Source organism: Numenius arquata, chromosome 10 (assembly GCF_964106895.1).
Source record: "Numenius arquata chromosome 10, bNumArq3.hap1.1, whole genome shotgun sequence".
NCBI classification, from domain to species: Eukaryota; Metazoa; Chordata; class Aves; order Charadriiformes; family Scolopacidae; genus Numenius; species Numenius arquata.
Window position 1 is genome coordinate 17648299 of NC_133585.1, and position 12826 is coordinate 17661124.

At 38.8% G+C, this 12826-nt stretch overlaps 1 protein-coding gene across 1 annotated transcript in view; it reads left to right on the plus strand.

Annotated features, from left to right (window-relative positions):
• Nucleotides 1-12826, plus strand: part of MYPN (myopalladin) — a 65417-nt gene that overhangs the window by 32876 nt on the left and 19715 nt on the right. Inside the window, exons 10-12 of the mRNA XM_074154901.1 lie at nt 116-485; nt 2679-3266; nt 5374-5521. Coding sequence (XP_074011002.1) covers nt 116-485; nt 2679-3266; nt 5374-5521 — 1106 coding nt within the window. The remainder of the gene's footprint in view (nt 1-115; nt 486-2678; nt 3267-5373; nt 5522-12826) is intronic.

The following is a 12826-nucleotide window of genomic DNA, read 5'->3' on the forward strand; positions in this document are numbered from 1 at the left end:
CCAACGGCTGGGAGGACATCAAAGTGAGTTTTTCCAACTGTAATTTTTGTGATTTCATTTCACTATAATTTATGGTATTTACATATCACCAAAAGTCTGATATTTGCTATTTCAGCATCTGAAGACAGCAGTAATGCTGCTACCCTTCACACAATGAGCTCAATCAACTTAATTGCTGCTGAACATGAACCTCCGCCACACACTCCTTCCCTTCATGTAGTAAATCAACCCCCCAAACCTAAACTTGAAGGTGTTCTTGTGAACCACAATGAACCCAGATCGAGTTCCAAGGCAGGTCTCCGTGTGCACTTCAAGCTGCCTGAAGATGATAAAAGAAGTGAATCATCATCAGAGGATGGACCTGGCGCTACAAACCAAATCAGACCCAACTATTTCCAAGAGAGGATAAATGGACAACCAATGAAAATACCAGAGCCAACATCACCATCCAAGGAACCCCCCCCAGTACTGGCTAAACCAAAGCTGTAAGTGAAAGGGATTCTAAGTTTCAGGAGCATCACCTGGTATTATTTAGTATTCATAGACCAGGACAATATTGCACAAGAGCAAAAAACTCAAATGCAGAACAAAAAAAAGACAGTCAGTATCACATGGTGCTGGCCTAATTAACCATACTCTTAGAAAACATATTCTACAGAGCTTGATTTTTTATTCTGTATGTCCTTCTTGGGAAAAGCATTCTCCAAATTTAAAAGGAAAATGCTTTCCCTTTGAAATTTTATTGAATTCCACAATGTTTTCTGCTGTTGTTCACAAAAGGTGAACAACGCTGCTTTTATGCAGGCAAAATAAAATCAGGTTCTTCATACCTCACTCAATTCGGAGTAGCAGTTTTGCCAAAATCATACATATTCAGTCTTATACATAATATGGGCTAGCCACCAGCTAGCAACTGTAGTCCCAGAGACCATACCTCATGACTTTTCATAGAATCATAGAATGGTTAGAGTTGGAAGGGACCTTAAAGATCATCGAGTTCCACCCCCCCTGCCATGGGCAGGGACACCTCCACTAGAGCAGGTTGCTCAAAGCCCCATCCAGCCTGGCCTTGAACATTTCCAGGGATGTCTCACAAACCTAATCTTCCCCTGAAACAGATAAAATACTTGGAAATGTTTCATAATGTGAAACCACTTGAACTAGAAACCACCTGCATGATTAGTGCATTGTGAACTCAAGGGGAAATTTTGAGAAGCAGTGTAGTTTTCTTAGAGGACAATTTGCGGAGTTCACACTGCAGTTTATTAAGAAACATCTTTTCAGCATTTTTAAAACCTCTCAAATCTAGTTTAACAAAAAGCATGCAGAGTCCTTCATAACATTTCTTAAAGAGGCAGAAGCTTTAACTAAAGGCTCAGGAAGTACTTTATAAAGTAGTTCATTGGTATGCTTAAGCAGGGATGTAATTTCATAGCATAAACATTACACATAAGAAGACAGAATTTACATACCATGTAGCAGAGGAAGAACTTGGAGCAGTATTTTTTTAATTTGTTAAGCCTGTATTCACAGCCCTATTTACTTTCAGAGCTATAGTGTGCTTAAGGAGGGAGTAGAAGCAGTATTTAAGCTGCCCAATGCTTGCATAAAGCAGAATTTCTCTCAAAAGCCCCCCAATGTAACAAAGCAGTGCATTATTATACAGATGTATATATGAAGGACACAAAATCAGGACTGCAAAACTTCTAGCTCTCTAAGGTTCTACGTTTTGAAAGCTTGAGATTGCTATCTTTATCTACCTTTAATGTAATTTTTGTTTAGTACATTATAGAAACAATAATTCTTTTAAATAAAAAGAAGTTCTCTTGACTTCACCTATTTGGTTTGTCAGTACCAGCTGTGGTTGGTCTCTACGTCCACATTTTTCACTTTTTAACAATAGTTATTTAACACTTGACAATTTATTACATGATCATTTTCCGTACCCTCTGTGTCCTTCCTGTTCTGGAAGGGGAAAAGTTAGCCTGTTTTCCATATGCTGTATTTCCATAGACATAATAACTAAATAAACCACTTGACAAAGCAAAATGATTTTCCTTAATTGCAAAGTAAAAAAGCCCTGAAGATATATACAGTAGATAACATCTAGGAAACAACAATTGCATGAAATGCAAGTCATCTCTGAATGATGCACTCTTGCCTGTCACCGAATGTCAACACCACCTAAACTACACTGGTAGTATCTCTTTCGATCGATTATTACAACGCTTTATTAGCCAAAATGCTGGTTTCAGGAACCACTCAAACAGGAGCTAAATAACTGCAATCTGGCTTACAAACACTCATTTAACATCCGATAAACCAAATCCTACTCTTAGTTACACAAGCAGAGAGGTACTAAGGTGACATAGAGCAGAATTTTACAATGCTATCCCCTAGGTATTTTCAAGTAAGATTTATATTTATATTTCAGTCAAATAATTTTCAGAAAAAAAGCACTTGTGCCTCTGGCAAAGAAGGAGAGAGGAAAAGTTTATTTTAGTAGCAGACTATGCTCTTCTCATAATGTTAGAGAACAGGTCATGTAGGAGTTTCCCCTATCTCTTACTGTATCACAGGACAGAGAACATTTCTGTTGCAATTTGCATATGGAAATGTAGTCAGCCAGCACATTGAGGGCTCATGACCAATTATGCTCATCTTTGTTTTATATGCAGGGATCAAACCCAGTTGAAACAGCTCCAGAACCAAGTCTTGCTTGAACAACAGCAGCTATATCAGACATCTACAAGAGAGCTGTCATTCAACACAGCTTTATTGAATTCTGCTACTTCACTCCATCAACAGTCCACCTCAACTACGTACAAACAAAGCAAAGCCTCTGCTTCACAAGCATTCGGCTATACCCGACCTAAGCAGTTCCTACCATCACAAAGCACCCCACCTACCAGCTCCTCTTCTAGCTCCTCAGTTACAACATTCAGCAACATCCCTCAAGCAACTCAAAGAACAAATAACAAGGAAAATTTCACAGGAAATCCTCCATCTGCCCAATCAAGGTTTTCAGGAGGGTTTACAAGCAAAAGTGAACAGTCTCTACCAAGCCCTAAAGAATCTACGGTGCCTCCATTAACACTTTCTACATCTAGTGTAAAACAGTTTCAGCCGCAGAGTGTGACTCCTGCTCCTATCTCCCCAACGGGCCGAATTCAGAATCCTGCAGCTTTCCTTAGTTCTGTTCTTCCTTCACTTCCTACTGTGCCATCAACCAATGCTATGGGACTGCCCAGAAGTACACCAACGACGTAAGTAGCATAAACCATATGTGCAGAAGCAGGGACAAGAAATACTCATAAGGGAAAATAAGATCTATTTCGGTTCAGTGGGCAGTTTACTGAAATGCAAGTCATTCATAAAATAGAAAAGCAAGTTATTAATATAGTCTAGTCATTTCATCTAACCTTTACACTCAGCTAAGAAAGGATGGGATAATAGTTTCTACAATAAGATGCATCAAGGGTAAGATAAGTTCAATATAGAGAAATGTGAGTTTATAAATAGATACATACAATAATTTGGGGGCTCAGAGCTTCATAGGACTGTACTAGTGGGAGAAAAGAGATTTCACAAGCTTGCAAGATAAGTCACTCTAAGACCATTTGCCTATATGAGCTATAAAAACATTCTTACCTATTGTAAGCAACAAGTAAAGTTTTAAGTGGTATCTCATAATGTATGTTATTTCTTAGCCCAGGTAAATCTAAGAAATAACTTATGTAAAGGTATTTGTCTGGTTGCAACACTTTCTGTATTTAAAGTTCCCCAGAAAACCTCTAATGGTTTGCACATCAATATTTTAATTGCCATCCAGCACGATTTCTGTGACAAAACAGCTACCACCATACAAGCAAATAAGGATAATGATGTACAGGAAAGGTTGTGGCCTTAAGAGTTCCTTCTTTATTAGTAGAGTTGAAATTAATATCTCTTTTGTGGACTATGTAAACCCTGTGTTAGCCCATGGCTAGCACCAGTGGATTGATACAACTTTTTATCCATAGAACTCCAAACGAAGGAATATTTGCCCCTTTTACCAACAGTACACTCCAAGGTAGGGATAGCCATCAGTAAGTCACAATCTCCTACTTATTTTGCATTCTATAATTACAACAGAAAAAAGTGTCCCTGTATACATACATACATTTCGCCACTCTCTGTGCCAAGAAATCCTGCCTTCAAACCATCACCGCACTCTTACTTACAGACTTCCGAGTTGTCCAGCACAGCCGCATCATCAGCATCACTCTGTGGCACACACCTGGAGGCCTTCATGGCCCTGGCATCACGGGCAGGCATTCATAATAAAGTTACAAGGTTCACAGTGAAGGGTTTAACCGTACCCAACTCAAGCCTTCAGCCTGCTTTCACGACATTGCAACAACAAGCGAAAATCAACTGCAACTCCTCATCTCCTCCCCTTCCCAACTGGCGCACAAGTGCTCAAGCTCTATTCTCTTTGCATTAATGACACTTCACCCTTGCAAAGTGCTTTACTTTTTCTGACTGCTGGTTACAAAAGCAGCAAGAGATCACCGTGTCTGCAGAACAACAAAAGGAAGGTTTCTTGCAGAGCAATTGTCAGTTATGCCTTTTACCTAGACCCCCTGTTATTAAGATCCCAACTCCTGGAAAACTACTAGAACGTTGCACGCTCTCTAGTAGTTTGCTGCTCTCACAGTTTCCTGACAGTCTAATTTAAGAACTTGACTATTTTCAAACACTAAAATAAAATAGTAATACTATTTTTCAATACTAAAATACAACAGACTACATCTATAAAAATAAAAAGAACCGCTGATATTAGGTGTCATAAAAGGGTGAGAGATATGAAAGAGGTAAAAGCCCATGGAAAGAGTAAATGATCAATGAAGATGTGAGGTAAAGATCAATGAGAAATCGTATTAACTTTTAAATTCTTGCCTGATACAGTAAAACATACAAATTGTATACCTATGGTAACACCTATACAAATTTATTTAGCATTGTGACATCATTATTCCAGGATCAATATAAATATAAATTTAAATTTAATTATATATAAATATATAATATTATAAAAATTATATATAAATATATAATAAATATAAATATAAATTTAGATGCTTATTATAGCATTATAATGTTTATTCTCTTCAAGATGCATGTCCTTAATTCCTAGTGGAATGGGATGCACCATTAAAATAGTACCAAAAAACCCCAAATCCCGTATTGTGCTTTGGCTTCTACATTTATGTAGAATGTAGAAATAATAGGTTCCTCCAGGCAACTGAAGTGTAACATATCATATCACACAGGTGACAAAAAAAAATATACTGGTTGCTGCATGTTAGTATCAGAATTTTCTTTTACTAGCCCGACCCAGGGATTAACAAAGAAAAATCTGAAGCCTCTGCCGTTAGCAACGGATGATTCTATTCGGGAAAATAAAGCTGCACTTGTAAAGGACCTGGGAAGAAAAGCGTATTTCAAAGAGGATGTTAATCAAGAAAGTAGTCAGCAGGTAAGAAAATTGAATGTTATTAAAATAAATTTCACTCATGAACAAGACACGTATTATGACTTGTGGGACAAAAGATGTTTGTGTGGTTGAGCTGCTACAACACTTTGCAGAGTGAGCTTTTCTGGTAAGTACTGGTTTGGAATAGCAAACTGGAGCTTTAAATAGGAAGTATGAGGGGATGCAGCTGTAGAGGGTTTACTTTGTGACCGAGTAGCATTTTTAATTTCTGATCATCTCTATTAGAGACTGGGAGGAATGTAAAACTTTCCTCTTTTCATAGAAGCTTCTGTACACTGGATTTCATCTTTTCACTTTACAACTTGCTCAACTCATGGCACACACGCACATTCATACACTGTATGTATTTTTAACACAAATTAAGCAGTAATCAAACTGTTTAAGAAAAGGTTTCTGTTTTTATTTTGGTTGAACTAAAATGCGGTATTCAATTTTTAGCATTAAACCTATTTTCCTGACTTATATGAATTGAGAGGGACTTGTTAGGAACTTAACAAAGTTTTTGGAAGCTGTTACTGGCATACATCAAACTATAGGCCTAGCATTATGAGAGTTTAGCAAAATGATAAGCCTTTTACAAAGGTCAAGGAACTAAATATCCATTCATTCTTAACCGGAATCAATAAATTCTCTGGATCTGGGCAGTGCCTATGAAATTAAAGAAGAAATAAAAAAATGAAATAATATTTTGAGGTTGAAACCACTGTAAATCAGGTCCAACCACCCTCGAATGACAGTAGGACGCACTAAGGACTGCTAGATAGCCGTGCTGTCTGTAGGCGACGATGCTACCTACTCTCACCTTGGCCACGGAGCCCTCCATAGCTGCCCTTCCAGCTCAGGCTTGACGCAGCAAATAATGGTTTACCCTCATCTGTCATCAACAAGGGAACTTTTCACAACGTCTGTTAGCCCTTCTGACAGAGAACATGCAAAGATAAGCAAAAAGTCATGGAGTCTCTGGAGCACATTACCCTCTGTGGACAACTGCAGTGCAATCCCTGTTTTTTTAATATTGCTGTTGACCTTCTTTCTGACAGATCACGCTGCCAAAGCACTTTGAGTAAAACAACTGGCAAGCGGTATGTTTTGCAGATGAATCACAAGTGTTACAATTTGTACTTGCTATGGTAGTAAGACAAATTATTTAGAGAGCTACTGTGAAATACCAATCGGTCTTTTGAGTTAACTGCATGATAACCCCTTTAGAAGCAATGATCACCGCTAGTGTCAAAGTTATCTGCTGACAGCAAAAGTTATTTATACACTTATTTGCTATTCTGTATGACACCAAACCAAAATCTTTATTCCAAATCCCCCAAACACTGAAAAACTTCAAAGCTGGCACTTCTCTAATTGTTATGGTAATTAGAATGCCAATGGTAATGAAGTAGAAAATAATTTTAGGATTGCTCGATAGAAGTTCCCTCATTTTCCACTCAGTTCCCACCTTTGATCACTTCTGATTTTATGCTTCCACCTCCCAGAAAACCACTGCTCAGCCTGACTCCAGCAAATTCAAGTCTGAGTTTTCTCTGCAGTGAAAGCAGTGATTATTTAAAGAGATGAGAGGATACAGAGTATTTTCCGAAACTCCTATTGCTTTGCCAATTATAGAACAATCAGCATCGTGAGAATAGTATGTTGGAGTGCTGGATTCACACCCATAGATTTTGTCCTGTTTTTTCCTCTCAGAGTTAACACAGAATTAAAAAGAAGACATTTTCATCCTATATATAGCATAACTGCATTAAATTGATTATTATAATGGTAGGGAAAGGCTTTTATTCACTTTCTCTTAAATACGAATACAACTCTCCCCTGTGTGAGAGATCACTGCATAATGAATAGAGTACAGCATCCCATAAGAATCTCAAAGTGTTGGCTTCCTTGTACTTTCTACACGCTATTTTAAAAATTCCTTCTATAAAATGTGTCCTATAGCATATTTTTATTTAGAGAATTTTATTATAACCCCATTTCATTTCAATAGCAGCATTTGGTCTCATTTACAATATCTGCAGAGCATGTAAGGATCATCCAGAATGAAAGCTGCAGGTGACAAGTCTGTGCCTTAAAGTACTGGTCTTGTCTTATATTACTATATACAGTGCAGTAACGAACGTGAGTGATTTACATCCTGATGCTCTATTTATCTGTCATTGACTTCCATATGAAAAGTGTTTAGCTTACAAGGCAAGATTTTCCTAAGTGTCAGCATTATGCACTCAGCATGATATCTAATAATCCAGATGTACTCCTCCTGGTTCATCCAGTACATCATTCATCTCCAACAATAAGGAAATCCAGAATCAGAACATAGTTGGTAATTTTGCTGATGTTGCATGAGACAGAACAGATTAGCCTCTGGTATTCTATAGCTCTGATAATCATGCAGTGCTGACAGAAATACAAATACGATTTCGCTAGAATTCTAGCTGCAACTTTGATCAAGTACATGCAGTAACAAGCTGTCATTTTTACCAGAAAAGAACACCATACCTGTCATTTCTGTAGATGGGGGCATGCTATATTGCCAGGTGAAATTTCATCACAATTAGGAGCATTGAAAAAAAATGTGGTTCAGTTATACCGAATGTCTTCAGTCAGATTTGCTCAGTTCTTTCAAACAGAAGATACACTAACCGAGGATTAGCTTTACACAACTGCAGGAAGAGGTTAGGACAAATCCCAGGACCTAGCCCAGTTTCTTCCTTGGCCTGAAGACAGTCGAATTCATAACTCTTAAATCCCATAAGGACAGCCTAACTCCTTGCCTGTGGGTATGTGTACCGTTGGTGCTGTCCCAGGTTGCCCAAATAATTAAGCATTCTTTATCAGCAGGATAAAAAACTGGAAATTCCACCTTCTCGAACAGCTCCCATAACAGGAGACCTGAGCCTTTCTCTCGTTTTCTCCAGCTCAATGAACAAAACTTAAGACTTTCAGGCAGTGTGGAACAGCCCCTCCTTTAGCAGGACACTTCAGAGAGCATTTCAGCTTAATGGTTAGGGTTGTTTGAGGAAGCTGCTAGTTTGTGTTGGAGAAAAGAAACGAACAAACTGAGAGAGACAGAGATTGAAAAAAAAACAACACTGTCCTGCCTAGTTCCTAGGACAAACACCCAGATTCTTGTCCTTGCTGTAGTGGATGTTTCAGTATTTCTGCAAAGTGAAAGAGGACAAGAAGGACAAAGAACTTCCCTGTCCACTCATCTCCATGCCCGTAATGTTTTATTCTTGGACACTTCCTCTTGGAGACCGAGGTTGAAATCCTGTGAGACAAAGCATCCAAGTCTTGTACCCTCAGTGATTTTCTGGGCTACTGCACCACCTGATAAAAGGAGAGCACAGCCGGTGTTATCTCCACTTCCCAAAATCTGTCAGTGTAGTCCATTGGGCCTTTTTGGTCTTCCTTACAAGTAAAATATCTTGGCGATGTTCAGTTAGAATATGTCATGCAGAAACAAAAGGATGCATGGGGAGAAAAGGGCAGACAGAGAATTTGAGGGGAATTTGGCAAATGGAAAAAAATAGAAATGTGTAATGCAAACCGATTCTTTTATCCTGGTATTTGAAAATACTTACAGGCTTCACCAACGAGACTATAAATAGAGGAAATGCAGCTTTACAGGCAAGACTTAGAAATTAATGACATTATCTCCTCAAAACTTTGCTATACAAATAATACAAAAAAGAAATACGAGGTAATTAAACCTCAAAATCCTGTACAGTAATAAAATTAAAGGAATTAAGTGTGCAATAATAAAGGAAAGTTAAGTAGCTAGGCCTGATTTATATCTTTTGGTTGTAAGAACTACAAGCTGTGCTCACATATCTGTGTCATTTACTATGAAGAATATCACGTGGCAATGCTGGTTGCTTCTGTCTTATGTAAGACCCAGACAGCAGCGTGGTCACTGCCTTATTTTTAGGACAAAGAGTAAACCTACAGCTGTTTAGAAACTTATGCACAGCCCTCACATGAATATTCTTCACTTTTGCTAGGGAATACTTTATAAGAAATTTCAGAGCAGAGGAGATGCAAGGTTTGTCCAAAAGCTTTTAGATCATTAAAAACCATGGCCTGCAAAGTCTCATACAGAACCCAGCTCACCACACAGGCCACATCACCACCACCACCACCTCAACCCTGATCAAACAGAACCATCTCCTCACAGTTCCAATACTGAACAGTCAGCCTCAGAAAGGTCCCAAGAATCACCAAGGACTCTGTTCCCCAGAGCACGAGAATTACACTTAATTCAATCGCTCCAAAAATCTTGCTCAAAAAAAAACTTCACATCATCTCTCAAAGCCCAGCAAATGTAGGCAATTTTGGACTAAGGATGGGAATTAAACCACAAGGAGTCCTCACAGAGGCTTGCTTGCTCTGCACTAGAAATGAGAAGAGATTTAAGAACCTGACAAAGACAGATCATCAGATCTTGATATTAATAGGTATAAACTCCCAATAATCATGGGAATGAATAGTTAAACAACCACTTGTAGCTGTCTTTGCAAGACCTAGGTCTAATCAACAAAGTACGGACAGGTTTTCCTGGCAAGGATCCCGGCTTGCAGAACTCATCACCTGGGAAAGGGAACCTGAGCTCCTCATGCTTTCACACACACACCTAAGCCACTCACTCCAAGTCTGTGGGAGCTGAGCATGCAAACCTCATTCACTTTCTCTTCTGTCTTCCTCTTGCTCAATCACCTTGAACTGAACTCTATGTAGGATATCGTCTAGCTGTGTACCGCAGATGACTTGCTAGACTCTTCAAGGCTTTGTGTGTCCATTTGGATAGCATGATCTTCATGCCCTGTGCTATATAAGATGGCCCAATGTAATTCATCTGCAAAAATAAGTCACTTCAGTGATACCTCTTCATGGGCCAGATAAGTGAAGAAAAGCATGCACGGTGGATCTGTTGTTTTTTGATTCCCACCACTGAGAGGGGAGGGAGGTGGGGGGGAAGGGAAGGAGAATCCAAACTAAACAGAAGATTCGAGTCAGCGTAGGCTGGAGGAGACTTTGAAGCTGAGGAGTGTTACAGCTTGGAAGTAGACACCGAGATGCAATATATGCCAGTTTCTTATATAAACCGTTAACTGGATTTAGAATAACTCTGCCAAAAAGTCAGTCTAGTAAAAGTTACAAAACTGGTATTAAATTGGGAAATTTGTCTGGAGTTGGCAATGAGTGGCAAAGAGAATTATGTTTTTATGCACTATATGAGAATCAACATTCAAATAAAGTTCCTCTGGCCTTTCTATATGTGGTAATTCCCATGGGTTACTATGCTAACATCAGATTGTTTTGATGCTACAAGATTCTAGTAACTGTTAGCATGTATTTTCACTAAGATCTGAACCCTACTAAAGTCAATAGCAAGATGGGTTTTAACTTCAACAGATACAGGATTTTAGAATTCATATTTACACACAGAGGTGCTTAGAAACTTACGGGAATTACTACAGTCTGTGCAATTCCCCTTTTTGCCAAAAAGGTTCACAGGTAGCAGAATGGTCCAGGAGCCAAAGTACTTGACTCGAAATCCAGGAGACCATGATCCGACTCTCTGCTCTGTTGCAGACTTTCTGTGTTACCTCAACAGGACACTTAGCTTCTTTTAGTCTCAATTTCTCATATGTAAAACACAAGTTAACAGGCCTGCCCTGAAGGGTGCCTTGCTGTCAGGTGCTCAAACTATGATGGTGATGGGGCCAAATAGATCAATCACAAAGACAAAATGATGTGAAGCTGTACTTCAACAGGACTTGCATCGAAAGAAGGTTTTGTTCGCCATGCTGGTAAAATTACAGCCATCCAGCAGCACCCCACAACAGTATTGCCAAGTATTACTACTAGCGACTCCCCAGAAGAGAAGTTGCATTTCACTGCTCCATCTGCCCCAAATTTCCGCTAGAACTTATCTGACTTTTTTTTTTTTTTCCCCTTTAGAGTTAACTTTCTTGTAGCTCACTCCTGCAGAACAGCTCACTGTGGGATCTGAACCGGTTCGGCTACATTCATACACACTTAATGTGCTACACAGCTCTGTGGCAATAACGCTGCGCAGATCACTTACAAGGTGCTACTAATGACTAGAGAAACATGATACAGAACTGCTTAAGACATAGAACTCACCAGCGTTTTGCACTGGCCAGTTTTAAGTCTTTTACCCTTCTGGCTATATCCTAATAGGATTAATGCAACCACCGCTCCCTACTCCCCTTTTGCTAATGCATGGAAGCAAAATATCCAGGTTTCAAAAGTTGCAGTTTACTCAGCCTATAGAGACATTGATAACTATATACAATTATAATATATATGTGCTATGTATATTCTAATTTGTACAGAACATTTACACCTCCAGATAGGAGCTTTAATTTTACAGTTTTCTAGCTGGGAGACAGCACAATTTTAAATATCTGGCTACTATATTAAACAAGTTTGTAAAAATGTCATGTTTCAGGAACATTGCCAAAAAGCAGCTGGAACCCTGCATTTTTGACCCAAAATAAGAACTTAAACCTTTGTACTCTTTCCCTTAGTCTTCTCAGTACGCTGAACTGCAGCCTAGTTTTAACATTGTACGCAGTGATCACATTGACTTGTTCTTTGTGTGACGCTTTACGAAATACTTGTCTGACCCACAACCACAAACACTTTGCTCTACTCCACTTATGTAATCACAATCAGAAATAGTTCTATGGCTTATGTGATAAAACCAGTTCTTCAGAAAGCTGTATTAACAACTCTTTTGTGCTTTTGCTAATCCTAGAAGAAAAGCTGCCAAACAAGCAAAAAACCTCCATGATTATATTCTCTATACAACTGTGTCTTTCCACTTATGTCAGAGATTCCTGTTCTTTGGAAGAAGCTTGGTATAACATATAACACCTTCAGTCTGTATATGTTGGTTTTAAAATTTTCACAGCAATGTCTTGTTGGTTTGTGTGTAAATTTATATAAGCATATATATGCACATATTGAGAAAGACAGACTGAAATATAAGCACAACACACAGGCAACACTTAGGGACTGTGGGAACCCTAACTTCAATATGTTCTAATTTAAAATGTATTTTTGAATATAACTCCTTAAAATGACCAAACACATGCAGTTGGCCTGCACAGTTCCTAGCCAGAGACTGTTGGGTTTGCACAGAAACACAATGACTCTTGTGGCTTCCACGGGCAGAGAAGCAGCTGGCAGTAATGGTAGCCCAGTGTTGATAGTGCAGCAATACGCGTTGGTTCTGACAAACTGCTACCTTTA